Here is an 18,868-nt window from a genome sequence, read left to right as displayed (position 1 = left end):
GTTTCATTGTAAAATGATTTATTAGTATAGAGATTTAATACATCAAAATAAATTTGCACAACCGTGGAAAAAGGCACATGATGCGGTCGTATCGTAACATGTTACGGTCGGTACTATAGTAGTAACTCGCATTATAACAAGACGTTGTATAGCTTATATAAAAAAAAAAAGAAAGTGAAGGATTTACAGTGTTCGCCGGTGAACGTGGAAGACGCCAACGGCAGAGGAATCGATGCCCCTAATTCAAAGTCACGATCATACTTGCTGCGCCAAATGATACTTTGTCTCGCAAAGTTTCTGTAATCTCGTTACTCCTTTCTCGCGGTTGTCACTATACTTTGATTCCCACGCGTCGAACAGCATATTGTAATACCTCGGAACATCAAAATACTGCAGGTACTCGTGGCTGTCGACCGTCGGGAATATTTTCTCGAACTTGTCCAGCTGCGTGAGCTCATCCTCGTACGCGATCAGATGTCTGACATCGTCCGGCGTTAGAATATCTATGATATCGTCGACGTAGTCGTCCCTGTTCCTCAAGTTCGCGTACATCGATTGCTTCGTTCTCTCCTGAAAACTGATGGTCGGCCTGTGCAGCCGAAAGTCCTGGCACACAACGTCGAACTGGTACTTCTGCGCGATCTTCTCGACGTCCTCCGGCGACAGATTATTCGGCAGATGATACCCGACAATGTTGAACACGTTCTTGATCAGCGGCCCTTTCACGGCCATGTCGAGGGGCGACGAGGATTGCAGGGACGGCGAGATGTTCACTTCCAGCAGCCAGGGTGTCAGATTCTCGTCCAGGAGTATGTCGAAACCGAACAGCTCGTAGCAACAGTATCTGGAAGTCGTGTTGGTCCTCGTCAGGGTGGTGATCGGCGACTCGACGGATATCATCGTCTTGACCACGATGTCTTTCATCGACTCCCACAGCTTCGGTACGTTGACGTGCTCCTTCTCGAGATAAGACCAGAGCGTCCTGAGCGTCCACTTGTGCCCGGAACAGGAGTCGACGCAGTCGTTGCTGGTGTAGGTAGCGCTGGTCTTATTGATACTGTAATTGGTCAAGTGCATAAAGCGGTCGCTGAGGTAGTTTATGTCGTCGTTATACTTGACAGAGGCGAACCGGACCAGGCCGTCCGGATAGAGGTATATCCTCAACGGATTGAAGCTCGTCACGAGAACGTAGAGGCGCAGATCGAACTTCGCGCCGCTGATCAGCTTTGGTCTGGACAAATACTGTTGCACGACCACGGCCCGTTTCTTTGGTATCTGGGACCAGCGGTGCACCACCTTGATCCCTGTGCCCCTTGCAGAGGCCGGCGGCTTCACGATCCACTTCTCTTTCTGGCCCCCGAGCTTCTTCCAGACTTGCCGGAAGCAGTTGAGGTCCTGAGGTAGTACGAAGGTCCTTGGGACGAAACCGAACTCCCTGATCCCGTGCTTCATCATCATCCAGCTTAGGTTCCGCCATAGGCGGTCCTTGCGGCCGATCTGGAACGTGCCCGGGAAATGATTGATCTTCTGCGATTCCTTCAGCGTCTTGAAGCAGACCGACTTCATGTGCTTGCCCCACGTGCCGCACCATTTCTGCGACTTCTTGGTCAGTCGAAAACCTGAGTTCACCAAGGTACGACGTACGATTAATGGTGTGATCGTGCTCAGACGCCACCTCAGGTGTCTCGTTACTTCGTATGGCGCTGTTGGTCCCTTATAGTCGAACGACTGGAATTGGATGAACGGCGGCACGTGCGGGAATAGGCTCCTTCTGAACGGGCTCTTGTCACAATTGGCAGCGGTAAGCTGGTGGTCGGTGATCGTTAGGTGAGCTCGGTCGATCTCGATATATGGCAGTATGTCCTCCACTTCGTCCTCGTACTGGGCATCGACGTCACCTCCGTCGATGCTATTACCGATGCTCGCGATCTCGTGGTGGTTGTAGGCGATTACGTCCATTCCGATCAATCTGTAACATCTACCGTAACATGCGTGTCACTCTTATTGTATCTGTGCCACGAGCGGGTTCGTCGCGACGCTATTTACGGTGGCTTCCTCACTTTTTTCTCAACCCCCGTTTCAACCTATAAATGTCACTTACGCTTACGCGGCCGCAACATATCGATAATCGTGCGACAGGCGACAACTTCTGCTGGACATTCGGATTATCGTTGATCCTCGAACACGAACGTTTCTCACGATCTTCTCGGGCATGATTCATAATTACATAACCCTTCCACGGTGTTTCCGGTCTGTACGACCAAGACCGTTTGTCAGGATTGTACAGATTTTCCGCTCAGATTTAATCTTTTTACATATCGTGTTGACATTTTTTTTTTAGATCATATTTACCTTTTTGCAAATCGAACGAACCTCTTTCGCAAATTAAATTAACCTTCTCGCATAGCAACGGTACAAATTTCATTACAATTAATTAATATTCATTAATCTTTGATAACTATTCGCAAAGTGTCATACGGTTTTTCAATTTTATATGTATTTTATTAGAAAAATTGACGAATAAGAGTGAATCTAATTCGCTAAAGGCTGAATTTCATTTGCGAAAATGTGAATTTTACTCGCGAAAACGCGTGGATAAGACCTGCGAAAAGGGCTCATTTTATCCGCGAAAAGAAAATATGATCTACAAGAGACGAAGTTTCGAGTGAAAAATCTGTAATATCGTTTTTATCATTTATTTAGTTAATAGATGTTTACTTTCTCTTGTATATTTACATTAAAATAGTTATATTCTTTCAATTAATAACCTTAAAAAAATCATATTGCACATATTTACACAATGCAGTTTTCGAAGATATGCACTTACTTTTTACGGTTCCGGTCTCTCAATTTAACTTTTTACGGACACCGTAGAAGGGTTAACGCATTTTTCTTAATACCAAACCTACCGTGTCGGTCACAGCGATCGATTTTTTTCCTTTCGCTTTCAAAACTGTTCAAAATCGTTAACTCTTCCTTTGTGATTAACACAATTTTCTATTTGATCAACCTTAAACCTACCGAGGCGGTCGAAATGACCGATTTCGCATTCTGTATTTTGATATTGCTGAAATTGCAAAGACTCTTTCACGCGAAATGATCGAACAAACTTCTTAATCAACGTACTCGTTGTGATCAAAATCGTGGAAAGTCTAAGCAAATTCAGTCTCGTCGTTCTTACAAAGCAACGCACACATTCGCGAAACGAAACTGTTCATTGAAATTGACTCGGATTCGCGAGCATCGTATCGAACTCGATCCCATCCCTACTGCCGGATCAAGTTTTCTAGATGCGTAAAGGAATTCCGCGGGCTCGAAAAGCGAAAAATCCGAGGGCATTACGGTACCGTATAATTTGCCCGAACACAGAACTGTGTTGCACGCGATTTTAATAAGATAACGCCGAACCGCGCACAATTGCCTACGAAATCTCATTTGTTTTTATCGCTATTATAAGACGTACAAAGTCGTATGCGGGTCGTATTAAACGGTCCACTTTCAAGGTATGGTAGACGCAGACATGGTTACAATTTCCTTTGAACGACGGCGGGGCCAGTAAAAACGGTCACCGATGCGTCGCCGTCGGCCGCGTTTTAACACCGCCGGTTAATAAGCTGTATCCAGACGAGAAAGTTTATCTTCCGCGTGAATCGCGCCGGCCAAATCGTTTATAACATTTTAATATTTCCAGGGCTTTCACGGAGACGCGTCGTCGCGCGGCGGCCTGCACGGCCGATTTTTCGCCGCGAAATTTTTCCATACGTACCTATTCAAATTATATAAACAGCAGCTGTCAGCATTCTATGGACGGAATTATAAATATCTGCAACAAAAAAAAAACCAGAACGTCATCCTGTATTATTCAATCGATTGAACGCGCCGCACTTTATTTGGAAATAAAAACTCGATTAATGCAAATGGGGGCCCATTCATCCGACAATTAAGCGTGTAGCAATTAAAAACGATGATTTTGGATAATTTTTACATAACTGTATGGGAGTGCGCGTGGATGGATTGCGCTCTTGTTTATTACAGGCGACCGCGCGCAGCAGACGTTTTCTCCTAGGATTAATCGAATTTTTCGATTTGCGGAGTTAACGGAGAGAACGTTTCGGAACTGCAGGTGAAATTTCGCTTAATTTCGATGTGCATCAATAATTGAAGCGAATATTATCATTCTTATGACTTTATCACTGTTTTATAGCATTCTGTAAAATCCAATTAGTTCTTTATCGAGCTGTACGCGTCGATATAAATGAAGTCATCCTCTCAGAAATGATTTTTCAGCCGGGCGCCATAAACGTTTTAATTGAACCGTGGATTTTTATGCAAAATAAAAATTATCCGAGCTAATTATAAGAAACTTAAGCCCGATAAAAATATCTGTTCTCTCTTTTAGTCATTTTAACAAGTTGCTCACGTTAGAAAGACGCTCGAATTTTTTTCACAGTTTTGTATTTTACAATTATTTCTTCAAATTTCAGTATGTCAAAGCGATCTTGAAAATTATTGCTTCCGAATGAGAGACGTTTCACCTATCTTCTTGTCGCTAATACAATTTTGTTACTGTGTCGATTAGGGCTTAACTCTAAATCTAATCGTTTGTTTTCATGAAAGCGTTTCTTTTTAGTCCCCAAAAATTGCGGACTAAAACTTTTCAAATTTTGGTTCTATGCAGCACGTTAATGCGAAATTTAAGGAACTTATTTATATATATAATATATATATATATATATATATATATATATTTATTATTTATATATTATTTATATTATTTATATTAATTATTTATATTATATTATTATTATTATTATTTATATATATATATTTATTATTCATGCATTTAATCGTAAATGTTATAAACTTATTTCTTATAAAATGATCTGCTGAGTAGCATACGATTTTTCAATGAGTCAACTCATTGAGTTTTCATAACTTTTCAACGTTGAACTCTTATAATATTTCAATGTTGAATTTTTTTAGTTAGAAAACCAGAAATTGTTACTTTTCATCATTGTCGTGTCTGCTATTCTTGAATTTTTAAAAAATTGAACGTTACTTCAAAGAAGTTGTTTGTTACCAGTGGATGTAAGAATTTTTTATTCTGTTTATTCCTATCGTTTCGTCGAATAATAAAAGCATACTAAACAATGTTTTCAAAGTTCGTCGATGAATTTCTCAAAGTTTTAAAAAAATTGTTAAATTTATGTATATTTATAAACCTAGATGGCGGTATACTCCCTTAGAATAAATGTTTTCAAAGTTAAGACACACCGAGTTAAATAATACATAAAAGATAAAATGTTGGTTAAGAACAAAAAAATTCATAAAATCAGCAGTCCAGTTAGAATTAATATGAAAGAGGTCATCATAATGATTATTTCGATTCAAATATTGCTAAAGAGAAGTAATAATTATACGTGATCGAAATTTTTGTTTTCGTGGTCCATAATCGCAAGGGGGAAAAAAGAGAATAGCAAAAAATTCATTGTTGCCGTGTTCGCGACTCTTTATACCGAGAATAACTTTCGTTCGAAACATTCTTTTGCACAACATACGATTTACGAGAAATATTAAAATGAAATAGTTGTTGCATGACTCACATCCCCTATACTGTTATTTATCACCAGAGTCTCTATGCAAAATAAAAACCCCTAACTCGATTGTAGAAAGCCTAAAACGAAAGTAAAAATGTGTCTCCTTGTTTAATAATTTTAATAAACCGAAGAGAAGATAACGTCATGGAAATTTTTCCAATGCGTTTGCATCTGCCATTTTTCCCAATCATTTTTATCATAAATGCATGCAATCCGCAGTCTATTTGTCGCTGAATTACATTTAATCCACATTTCCTCTGCATAGAAATGCGATAAACTTTCGTCCGATGCTCCGAATCACGATTTAGCGTACTCTTTTAATATATCCGCCGAATCGCGGCAAATAAATTCTCCAACCACAGTTGTTAACGGAACACGCTCGTTCTCGAGTAGAGTTTAACAAATCAGGAAGCTAATCAAAAACGCAGGAAACGCTTCGAACTCTGAAAATATTGTTGGCCAAGGATTTATAATGGAGCAATTTCCGATGAAAATGATCGAAGCGAAGCGCATATCTGGACGGGCTCGATTTCAAGTTATAAGGAAGTCCCGGGCATTGAGACGGATAACGCGTAAACCGGTCAATTAAAATATCTCCTGCGCTTTAATGGTTTTCAGTACGGTCGATATATGCGTGCGATACTCACGCCGATTCTCATTATCGATCGATCAAAAGCGGACCCCGTAATAAAAGAGTGGCCCGCTCGCCGCGGCGACTTCTGTGCCACGCATCGACGTCGTTTCTTATATAAAACTGGAGAAACGTCCGGCTGGCTGGATGTTCCGGGGAAATTTCAGAAAAAAGTGTGACGACTTTTTAACTGAACAGCCCTGGCCGTTTAATGGCCAATGAATCAAGCATCGGCGATCGCTTGTAAATTCGACACGATTAAAAACAGTCGCCGCGCTCTTTATCCGGTGCTGAGGAAAACATCTGGCGGTCATTTAAATAAAATTGTCAATCTGGACGCGGGGCGATCATTATTCATGTGGATTAATTGAATCCGTGACCGTACGATTTTTGAAAAATGATTCTCTGCTCTAGATTCGTTCGGCGATACGGTTGACATATCGTTGAAAGTAACGAGCTGTCGAAGACGGTTTTTGTCTAATTGTTTTTTGACAACGTTGCACAATATTTATTTAACAAGCACGCGTAATATTTGCAACTCTGCTGCTGGAACGCTTACGCGGTGCTGGAAACTTTCTCTAAACGGATACAGGTCGAAATGAAATTTTGAACGATAAATAGAAAATTGTTTTAAAATTTCTGTTTTATTTCACTCCATAGAGAAGAATTATAGATAAATATTTCGTAGATGTTATGTAAATTTATCGACAAAATGCTGTTGTAATTAGACCGCGGATCAGCGACGGGCGTCATTGAAATAAATGTTCATTTGAAAGATTGTTTAAATAAAAAGTTATTTGTTATTTGGAAGTTCAAATGAAAGACAAAAACAATGATTATTTATATAGATCTAAAGAGATTACTGATAGTAATAAAATTTATTTCTTATTTATAAATACAATTGAAATAGAATTGATATATTTCGAATAAAATGACTGACTAAATATTGTAATTGAATAAATAAATTAATTGTAAAAATATACGGTTCACCAGGATGATAAAATTATCATAAAATCATCCACCTATTCACTTAACACTTAACTGACGGGGAGCTTTTTCTCTGTTTTCCTCGATTCCCGGGCATTTTGAAAAAAAATTAAATAAACATATACGTATAGTGTTTTAAAGCGTTGCAGCTTTATTAAATCAACACTATTTTTGATAAAATTTCATAAAGCTGCTTATTTACGTGCCTAGTATTAACAAATATCAATAAAATATTAATAAAGTATTAATAAAAATTCAAGCAAAAAATCAAAATGGAAAAACGTAAATTTACGTTCAACAAATTAAATTTGAACGAAATTAAATTTGGCCCATCTGACAAGTATTAACTTTAAATTATCTTAACAATAATCATAACAATCAGCTGAACAATAAATTTGGTTTCGTAAACGATGCGTTAGTAAACGATAACGCTCCATCTTCCTTGGAACGAGGAAAAAATGTGATTTACGCCATTATGATCTTAACCCACTCGTTCAGCAGATTATGCATGAAATCTTCGCCACGAGTCTGACTCGCGTTGACACAGCGGAAGGGATTAATAAATACATAGAGATGAATCACGATATGTAAATTTTTCATTCCCATTTTAGAAAAAAACTCGCACCGCAGAAGGTTAATAGTTTAATGATCGTCTTCATTAAACGTGCCGCCTTTGTCGCGTCTCACGCACGCAAACACAAGTAAACAGCCATTTATCGCGGTGCGTGTCACATGCCGCATTTTCACGTTCAATGCATAATACATTGACCGACTACATGAAGTTGCGTGCCGTCTCCGTAAGCGGACCACACACGCAACAGATCCCACTGAAAAGCAAAATGCAGGGACAGAGAAAACGAAAAAGAACTTCGTTGTTGCGTTTTGATTGAACAATGTCGTTCACCGCGCGTCGTGGCGTGAGTGCACTAAACAAATGCATAAATACGGCAAAGTAATGTGATCTGTGACTATCCGTTGTTCTCGAGAAAAAAAGATGCGAACGAGCAACGAGTTAATGGTATACGGTGGGTCAATTCTAGGATTATTTCTTATAATTCAAATTTTATCATTCCTTACTATGCATCGTTGTCGTAATATAATACAGTAATTTTGTCCTAATTCGCGCTGAGATTGCACACAAAAAAATGGACAATTTGGGAAGAGGAGATACGATTATTCTCGTATTGTATAGCTCGCGTTTTTATAGTTACCGATTGCCAACAATTATAAAAACGAGCTGCGAGGATCGAGTAATACGTATCTCCTCTTCCCAAATTGTCCATTTTTGTGCGCAGCCTCAGCGCTGTACTGTACATGCTTTTGTAAAAACTGTAAATTTTGTGTGATTAATTCGATTAGTTCATATAAATGGTGTCTCATTTCTTTTCATAATTATATATATTCACAATTGGACGTGGTATTTATTGTCATTGATTTAAGTTAACCTCAGTTTGAAATGTAAGAGTAATTATTATAATAATATATATATATATATAATATAATATAATTATTATAATAATGAGAGAGAGATTATAATATAATATATATTATTATAATAATATATAATTATAATATATAATAATATATTATATATAATATATTATATATTATATAATATATAATATATAATTATAAATTATAAATAATATTATAATAATATATATTATAACTGCTTTTCTTGACAATGCCCTACCTTGAGGAAGTACCGTGAGGAACTACCTTGAGGACAAATATCATTCAGAGGGGCTACAGTTATCACTAATTTACTACCTGCTTTACCGTATGCTGCTTCTATATGTATAAATAGAATAAATTTGAGGAGAATTTTCTATTTTAATAATATTATTAATAATACAAAGATGTATACGTAATATACGAAAGGTATTTCAGTTGCGTGTTGTACGAATATTCCTGGGCCCGAAGCAGTTCGTCGATGTATATTAAATATCAGTTTCTGTGAGCTAAAAATAAACAATTCTAAATATTTGAACGTATTACTTAGCTCGTGCTGTTTTGATTTACACAGTGCAATAATGTGAACTGTTCAATTAAAGTAATAGAAATATTTTAATGGTGAATATATATTAAAATAGGCCACACAGAGCTGAGAGTGAAACAGATAATTGAAGCAGTCAAGATGTTTATGTTCGAAATGAAAATGTTCGTTTAAATGTAGCAAAAAGGTGAGAAATTAAAATTGATACAGAATATAAATGAACCGACGTATTATATGTATACAACGACCACATATTTGTCACGAGTAGGTTGCGTATCTGTGTTCAACCATAATTAATTCAACTTTAATTCTATCAATCTCATTTCGAAATTCTTAGTTAACCCCTTGTCGTGAACTCTTTGACGAATGTAACTCGTGATGAAGATTTGTAGCAATAATTTGTCAAGTATAAATGTTATTCCATTCTTTCAAGTCGGAATAAAATTCCGTTCTCCTTTCATCAGCAATATTTAATCATTCGGGTAAATGTCATAACACGATCAATTGTATATATTATCTTCTTCTTCTAATAAATGATTGCAATCAAAAATGTTTGAACCATTCTAACTGTGACAAAATTCACTTATTTTCGTTCTTTTCAAGTAATCTATACAAATAGAATCTGCAAGAAAATCCATATGTAGAAGACACTTAGAAAGCAATTTCGGATACACAAGGTACGAAAACAGAAAAGAGTTATTGACAATTATAACATAGTCACCAATAGACTGCGGATTTTTATGCAAAATAAAAATAATCTGCATCAATTGTACAAAACAGGAGTTAAATAAGAATGTATCTTTTCTTCTAGTAGTGTTAATAAATTAAAAATAGTGCGACGACATTCTTCAGTTCATCCGATGTCTTCCCTATTCCGCATTTACACTTATTCATTTTCGTCACAAATGCATAAAATCCGCAGTCTATAGTCATTGATCGCACGATCGAATACGCAACGAATTCTTTAAAACAATAAAGCTGAAAGAAAGGAAGAACTTTCCAAACGTTTATGCAATATTTTCCACATCATTGAATACCGCTGTTGTTCTTACCGAAAATATTCGGTGCCGCAAGCTTGCTGCAACACTTTTCCATTGTCTTAAACTGGCTAAGCGAATAATTCGAATTCCGCTAGTTGCACTAACGTACTAAACCGAATTGTCTCCGTTAACTGTTTTACTTCGGACCGTCACCGAAATTCGGTGCTGCGCCGACGCGCGACCGCATGTTTCAAAGGAAATTCCAGCGAAATTGGAGGAATTTGCCGATTATTATATTCGGTATCGCAATAATTGAAGGTATACATCAGAAATATTCTCAAAGGACATGTCTGGCACGGTAAACCCCATACTTTGCAAATACGACCACTCCCTTCTCAATTGTACCCGAGGTTACAGAACGACTTATTCAAGGACTTACAAACCGATCGTCCGCCGGAAGACGAACGAGACGTGTTCGCGAATGCGAAGGACAGCTTTGACGATGATCCATCGAAATTAGGTTATCGTACAGATCGAATTCTTCGTCGACGTTTAACAACTAAAGATGCTTTCGTAAGAAGCACGTGCTTTTGCGAAGTACGTGCGAATTTCAATACTGCTGTTATAAATCGAAACGTATCGGACAATTTTTGGGAACATCGATCGTCATCAAGCGACTCGTCGAACCTCGAAAATCGTCCTAAAAAATTCTTACAAAATCGAAGTAATTCAATTAACGAAACTGAAATTAGAAAGATCTTCGCATTTCAATACGTCCAAGTAAAATTTAGTTCGTTCGAGTATGCAATACAACGAAAATGAATTTCGTGGAAGCTATTGGGTTGGCAACTAAGTAATTGCCGATTTCAGTTATAGATGTTTCTCACTCCCATTTTTATGATATTCGTAAATGTTATATTATAAAATTATTATTATTATTATTATGTTATTTGTTATTATCCGTGAATGTTAGCAACTGGACAAATTGAATGCAGCGGTCAAGGAAAAGCGACCAGACTTGGTCAATCGTAAAGGTGTCATTTTCCAGCAGGACAATGCTAGGCCGCACACGTCTTTGTCCACTCGGCAAAAATTGATGGATATTGGTTGGGAATTGATGTTACACCCGCCATATAGCCCTGATCTCGCGCCATCGGATTACCACTTATTTCGATTCCTGGACAACTCCCTTCGTGGTAAAACTTTGAATGATGATGACGCTGTAAAATCTCACTGAACTCAGTTTTTGGCCGAAAAGGATCAGACTTTCTACGAGCGTGGAATTTTCAAGTTGTCAGAGAGTCGGCAAAAGGTCATCGAACAAAATGGAAAATACACATTACAGATTAAACTTCATTCCAAGTAAAAAAATTTTTTTATTTCATTGAACAAATCGGTAATTACTTAGTTGCCAACCCAATAGTTAAAATACAGTGTCACCCATATGCGGCTGACAGACACGGCACCCATGTTGAACGACTTTGTGTTAAAAATGGCAACTCGAACACAGCTATGATGACTAAACTGCGGATTTTATGCATTTTTGATAAAAATAAGTTGATCGAATTTAAAACGGTGAGGATCAATGTGCGTAACTCATTAAAGTGATTATAAAGCAAGATAAATGTCTGTTATGCTCCTGAATCTTTCAATTGTTGCAGACAATTTATATTTTGCACGCAGTCTAATGATGACAGTGGAACAGTAGGTGACAGACCTGCATTCAACAGGTCGATACGAACACCTGTTGCCCGACGGTGTCATTGAAAGACACGAGTTTCTAGTAAGAACGAGGATCCTAATTTTGAATGATCTTGAAATATCGTACGATATTTCCCAATTAGAAGTTTCAAGGTAGGAATGTAAGCAATGGGTAAGAGTGTAAACAATAAGTAAAAGTGTAAACAATAAGCGAGAGCGTAAACAATATGTGACAGCGTAAACAATAAGTAAGAGTGTAAACAGTAAGTAAAAGTGTAAACAATAAGTAAGAGTGTAAACACCAAATAAGAATGTAAACAATAGGCAACGGTGTAAACGGTGGATAAAAGTGTAAACAACAGTTAAGAGTGTAAACAATCGGTAGGAACGTAAACAACGGGAAAGGATCGAGGTGGAAGGGTGCGATCGAAGAACGACAATTCGACAAAAGTATGGTTAAAACAATCTGTTTATTCCAGTATCGCGTGGCGTGCAATCGATTTTAACAAAAATAAAAAAAAAAGAGGGAACACGCCTAGCATCGTGTCGCGTACGCAAAGTGTTTAAAAATGAATCTTAAACATAACAAATTAAAATTTATATAATAATAATCCTTCTACATTATGAGAAAATAATTATTTCAGGTACAAAATTGAACCCTATCACAGACATCACTTAAAGCTTTATCACCTATATACAGTGAGTAGAAAAAGAAAGAGAGAGAGAGAGATAGAGAGAGATACATATATATAGAGAGAGACAAGAGAGAAAAAAAAACAGTTCGACGGTGCCATAACAATACAGCTTACAAAAATCGTATCTCTTTAAAAGTTAATAGATAATATACCCCGACGGCGCGAGGCTCAACAATATTCGACGTATGGAAGACAAATGATTCGTCGTTTTCCCTCCTATTCGCAGCTCGCTTCTGCATCGACGATGAGAGCTTCTTCACCAGGAAGGAACAGTACATTCGAAGGGTGCTAATAGTAATAGTAGTAGCAGCAACAGCAACAGCAACAGCAGCAGCAACAGCAGCAGCAATGAAATCTCGCTGGTTCTCGATCACCAGGGTCTCCATACGGCGTTGGAGGACTCCGAGGAGTCGCCGGAGGAGCTGGCCACGCTGACAGGACTCTGCGGCGGCGTGTAAACGTTCTGCGGCACGTTGACCATGACGTTGGTGGCCGGACTGGCAGCGGCGGAAGGTTTGCTGACAGCGTTGACAGGGGTGGAGGCGGTATTCGTGCTGCCGACGGAGTTCGTGGCGGGACCCTCGAGTCGTCGTAGACAGCCGCCGAGGTGTCTCATCAACTGTGCGCCGGCAGCGGGATGAACCGCGGCGGCGACGGGTGTGGACAGGAACGAGGAGACTTCCTGGGCGCACTGGGTAAATCCTTCCCGGAATCTGTCCGCGTAGCTGTTCTCCGGGGTGAGGGTGAGCCTTCTGGCAGCGCGGAGCGTGTGAAGATGACGGACGGTCAGCTCGAGGATGTCGGCCTTCTCCAATTTGGCGACGTTCTCGCCCTCGGCCTGAAGCGCCGTCACCATCAGGTCCTTCAGCTCGTCGAGGCATCGATTGATCCTCGCCCGCCTCTTCCTCTCCAGCATCGGCTTCATCACCTTTCTGTACTGGTAAGTCCTGGACACTGGCTCCTCGTACTCCATACCGCCGACCGGCGTGTAACTGGTGTGCGGCGCCATCGTTCAGGCGGTGATAACAAACGTCTCTTCTACGGTCACTCGACGGAACTGGTCACTTGACACAACTAGGGCTCGCAACGAGCGGATCTGATCGAACCGTGTATCGATGGGGGTGTGCTCGTTCGAAAACGGTAAAGAGAGGCTCGAACTCTCTCGTATATGACCGGAATAATGTGCGTGTTTAAGGCGTGGGTGGTTCGCAAGGCTTATAGGACGTCTTCTCGGAGTGCCGAGAGTGCGTTCGCTACCGTGTTTACGACGGTTCTGAGTCTTTGGAGGGGACTGACGCGGTACTTATACCCTTCCACCGTGTCCCCACCACGCTGCTGATGACTCCGGGGACTCTACACGGAACGGAGAGAAGGGTGTAGGCCGCTGCGGGGCGGGAAGGGGGAGACGCACGACGCACGAGTGAACCCTGCAGCCCGTGCACAGCCAGCCAGCAGCCGGAGCGTATCGTGGGAAGCTCGCGGGCCGAACAGTTCCCACAGATCGGGGGCCTGTTGGGCCCGGCACAGGTTCCCTCCATGCTCCACGCGTCTCTCTGTGTTTGTGTGTGCTCACTCGACTGGCGCAGGGGGCCCCTTCGGTGGTGCCAGCGCGGGAGAGGACCTTTTCGTGCACACCTGCATGCTCTCTGCCTCGTGGAGAATGGGGATCTCGATACCGCCGCTGTTGCTGCTTTTGCTTCTGCTTCTCCTACTATTCCTTGTCCTGCCCTGCTCCCCTTTCCTCCCTCTCCGAAGTCCCTCTCCTCTTTCTCTCACTATCTCTCTCTCTCTTTCTTTCTCTCTTTCTCTTTCTCTCTCCTCGCGCTGCAGCTCGTGGTTCTAGCCCCGAGCGAACCGAGGGAAAAAAGAAGCGGCGAGCACACGCCATGTCGCGCGACCAGCACGAGGACGACCCGCGCGATCCTCTTCGATCCTCACGCGCTCCACTCTTCCGTTTGTCCTTCTTCTCGGTTTTCCCGCCGTTTCTCTTTTGCTCTTTCGTCGCGCGGCACGCTCGTCGCCGACATCCACGATACCACCGCGACTCGCGCTGCTACTACATCGCGGTGAAATATGCTCGCGGGAACATTGTTTTCATTCAGGCTAGTCAAGCTGGTTCGCACTAGCCAGCCAAGCCACGCGCTGTTTCTATTCAGGGACTCGAGATCGAGGTAGGATTTTTTTATACCGGCGTTGAACTATTTTAACGCTTTGCAATCGAGTGACGACTTCGAGGCGACGCTGAAAATTGCTACACTATTTTCCGAAGAATTTTCACGTAATTAAATTTCTCTGTATTCGAGAAATTGTCAGATAATAGAGAAGTCTTCTCTATAGTCGTACGCGTTCAATTTCAAACGTGTCAAATAAACACGGTCGTACCAAATGGAAATTACTGATTCCACTCGGAAACATTTCAACAATAAATCCAAAATTGTTTTTCCGAACTACGGTATTTGCATGGTGGATGTATATTTATTGCATTTTATGCAGATGAAATTGAGTCTTGTGAGATCGTGGCTAGACTTGTACTTTTAACAGTTTGTTAAATATAAAATGTAAAAGTTAGTTTAGAATGTAACAATGTTCAGTGGTGTTTCAGAGTTATCTACTCGAGTGCAAAGGGTCGAGACTGCACCGAAACTGATACATATCGAAATTGTTAAGTTATCAAAATGCATGAATGACGAAATTATGTTTCTCAAATTGGAATAAATGCCGGTATTTTTTCGGTTTTCCTTTTGATGACGTGACAGATTTGGACCCTTTAACCAATCAGCTATAGCAATCTCTTTGAAAAGTACATAAGTTGCTGTAATTACACCGTTGGTATATTATATACATATAATATACTATATATTATTATATAATATAATATATATAATATATATAATATATATATATAATAACCTTTTACATATTCTGTTTAAATGCAACTCTTGTAAAGTATATAATATAATAAAGAATATCAAATTACCAGTTAGCTGTTTTGACGAATATACTCGTCATGAATGAATGGCAACATTCTACGTTACAGTGACTAGCATATGATAGTCACGGGCTCGCGTAACGCACGCATTCTGCTCAATAACATTCAATAAAAATTTAAATTCAAATCCAAATCAAATATTTTGTTTATTATTTTTATTATTTGTATTATTGTTTATTATTTGTATTATTATTTTTTATTACTTTATATTGTTTATTATTGTTTATTATTTTATTTGATCTATTTCTTTACTTTTTATGACGAACTACGTTACGTTGCGAACCATTTAATATCAGAAAAGAACGATAGGCAATTTTAGCCTAGATTTTTTAATTTCGCAGATCACTTAAGGGACTAACACTGCATCTACCGGCAGTTTCTCAATAATTCTTTTTAAATCGAAGATCAACAGTTAAGAATTTTCTAACAGGTTTTTTTCTTCTCACAGGCTCTCTCAACTAAAGAAGGCCACCCACAGTGCTGCAAATAATTATAAACTCAAAGTCAAATTAGATAAAAAAAAAAGAAAAAGAAAAACTATATTTGTATTTATTGTCTATCATCTTTAATATAGAAGTATAGAAATATGAAATTTTTTCCTTAAACATTATTAAAAGTGTAAAAGTTACTTCGAGTCTATAATTGTTCACGTCACCGCATATTTATCCAGACCGCGCGAATTTCGTCGTTTAAAAAATCGGAGAATCATCGGAAAATACAGCAGATATTTTCAGAGAATAAGAAGCATTCCAGCCGACATCAGAGAATATGACGAACGTGTATTCCCGTGTAGTCGTCATTGAAGTCGCCGATTGAAAACATTTTAAGCTGTAATGTCGAGCGTCGCTGCTTCGAGATTTGCGCCGATGAATAAAACATCGGTGGTTTCATATTTATGGAGGAAACCTTGCGAAAAAATGTGTTCCTCATGCTCGGCTTGAAAACGCGTGCAGCATGCTCCTCGCACGCATCGCGTGGGAGTCGTACCGGTCGGTGTCCAAGTGAAGTACAAGCAGAAGCCGCTGCGTTTATACTTGTTTGACGTGCCGAGTTGCATTATATTTCGTTTAACGCGCGTCGTAGGCGAAACGACGCGCGCCATCGTCGTCCGCCGAAAAACATTCGCACGATCGTCCGATACACGTGCGCGGCGTTTAATGAACCGTCACGGGTTTACATTGGCAACATGACGTTCGTCTCGGATGGAATTAAAGTACCGTTCGTGTTTTGCAACTTTCACAAAAACGGTTTCGTCACCGGTCAATTAAAGACGAATTCGAATCCATCAGGACACGTTTACTACTCCCAAATGCGCTTCTCCGGCGCTGCATTCGGCCCATAAAACTCCCGGAGTTGAACAAGCTTTTTTAATTGCTGGGCACGTTTTCATCCAGACGAAGCCGGGTTTCGCATATAATCCGACCGTCGGCGATCCGAATTTTCCGCTGTATTCGATCAATTCGGTTCAATTCTCGCACATTTTCACGCTTTTCAAACGACTTTCGGAATGCTCCGAAGCGATGTCCTCGCCACGCGCAATTAACGGAGTGCGAGTTTTATAGCGCGATGCGATCTTCGGCGCGTCTGTCGCCAATCTGAAAAACGGACTTCTTCAATTCTCGGTACGGTAATTTCAGCTTCTTCAAATTTCTTTTCTTAACAGTGAGCCTACAGAGTTCTGAAACTGATGCGCGTTGCTTTGTAATAACTGCGGATTTTTATGCAAAATTATCTGCATCGATCGCGACAAATAGAAACTAAATAGCAAGTTCATTCTTCGTGCAATAGTTTTAATAGATTAAAAATAATTCAATGATACTTTTCAAGGCTTTTTGAATTTTTTTAGTATTTTATATTGCATTTTGTACCCAATTTTGCCATAACTGCACGAAGAAGTTCATCGTTACTTGTCAAAGAAGTTCCATAGCTGTACTAATTTTACAATAAATAATGTGGAACCAACTTTCATGTTTTCGCTGATATTTAAAGAAAAACAGAAACCACTATTATTATAAACCACCATAATTATTAATATAAACCACTATTTATATCTCTATTTGCTATTATTCCTAATATAGAATTATAGAAATATGATGTTTTGTTAAGTTTTTCTTTAAATATCGCTGAAAATGTAAAAGTTACTTCGAGTCTATAATTATTCACACCGCTGTAAAGCCATGTACACGACAGAACGAACTGACAACATTATGAACGTGTCACGTAAGTTACTCGAATAAACTGAAAATTCCTTTCTGATAAGAGCTTCTTCGTTTATTCGTCAATTTAGAACCAAGTTTGTACCGTGTTTGCACAGTGTTTGAACCCGTCGAAATGACGAGTTACTACTTTCTTGATTTTCAATTATTCAGATTCAATTGTATTCAACTATTTCCATGAATCGAAATGAGACAAATGTTATTATGAGTTACTTAGTCGATACATGTGTTGCTTGCGGCAAATATTGTAATGACATTCGTTAAAAATCAGAATAAATGTCCAATTGTTATTTTTATAAACTAAAATAAAATTTACAAACTAATAGTAGTAATAACTAAAATAGTAGTAATAAAACTAAATTTATAAACTCAACCCTTTGCACTCGAACAGGGAAAATTGTCGTATCACGTTCCAAACTAATTTTAGCATGACCGAATTTGTTTACATTTAAAAAATCGCGGGAAGTGTGACCGTCGCTTGAGCCATGAAATTCAATGTCGTGCGTATAAGATGCTGTAAATTATTTGAAATGGATAATGCTATGTCAGGAAAACTATTTTAGATTTCGAGTTAACTCTTTAGGGCACAAGATCTCAGGAAATAAAATATTGCTATATTTTTATTAACACTAGATTTACGCAGCACAAACAAAACAGCTGTTTTATATTAGTTTATAAAAGTAATAAGACATTTATTCTGATTTTTAACAAGTGTTATTGTAACATTTGCCACAAATAACGTATAAATTGAATAAATACCTTATAAATGAATCTTTACGATATGAATAATCGTGAATTAAAAAATTAATGACCCGTCATCTTGTTGACGGGTTCCGTAAATCTAGTGTTAACAAAGGAATTGCATAATATAAAAACATAAGAAAATAATAATAATTCAATGCAATTTGTTGTTATAGCGTGGGACTCAAATAGACCCGCCGTGCCACATTTGTTCACGAATGCGCATGCAGCTATTGTAATATTTTGAGGTGGGTTTAAAAATTACCGTGCGTCAAAAAGATGGGACATTTTCAACGCTAAACCTACCAAGCCGGTCAGAATGATCGATGTTTTAC

The 18,868-nt window shown here is 39.1% G+C and overlaps 2 protein-coding genes across 3 annotated transcripts in view; both read right to left on the bottom strand.

Annotated features, from left to right (window-relative positions):
• Position 1: 1 nt before the first annotated feature.
• LOC143258724 (tubulin monoglutamylase TTLL4) overlaps positions 2-18,868 on the bottom strand; it is a 41,038-nt gene continuing 22,171 nt past the window's right edge. For both annotated transcript variants that reach the window (XM_076525809.1, XM_076525808.1), the window contains exons 2-3: positions 3,767-3,823; positions 2-1,978 (exon numbers count right to left, since the gene is read on the bottom strand). In XM_076525809.1, the coding sequence (XP_076381924.1) occupies positions 256-1,959 (1,704 nt within the window). In that variant the 5' untranslated portion in view covers positions 1,960-1,978; positions 3,767-3,823 and the 3' untranslated portion in view covers positions 2-255. The remainder of the gene's footprint in view (positions 1,979-3,766; positions 3,824-18,868) is intronic.
• Positions 12,344-13,895, bottom strand: LOC117219090 (enhancer of split mgamma protein). Its single transcript, XM_033467984.2, has one exon. It carries the CDS (start codon positions 13,594-13,596, stop codon positions 12,958-12,960), a length of 639 nt encoding a protein of 212 aa, XP_033323875.1. The 5' UTR covers positions 13,597-13,895; the 3' UTR covers positions 12,344-12,957.

Source organism: Megalopta genalis, chromosome 12 (assembly GCF_051020955.1).
Source record: "Megalopta genalis isolate 19385.01 chromosome 12, iyMegGena1_principal, whole genome shotgun sequence".
Classification (NCBI taxonomy): domain Eukaryota; kingdom Metazoa; phylum Arthropoda; class Insecta; order Hymenoptera; family Halictidae; genus Megalopta; species Megalopta genalis.
This window is presented reverse-complemented; position numbering and strand designations above follow the sequence as displayed.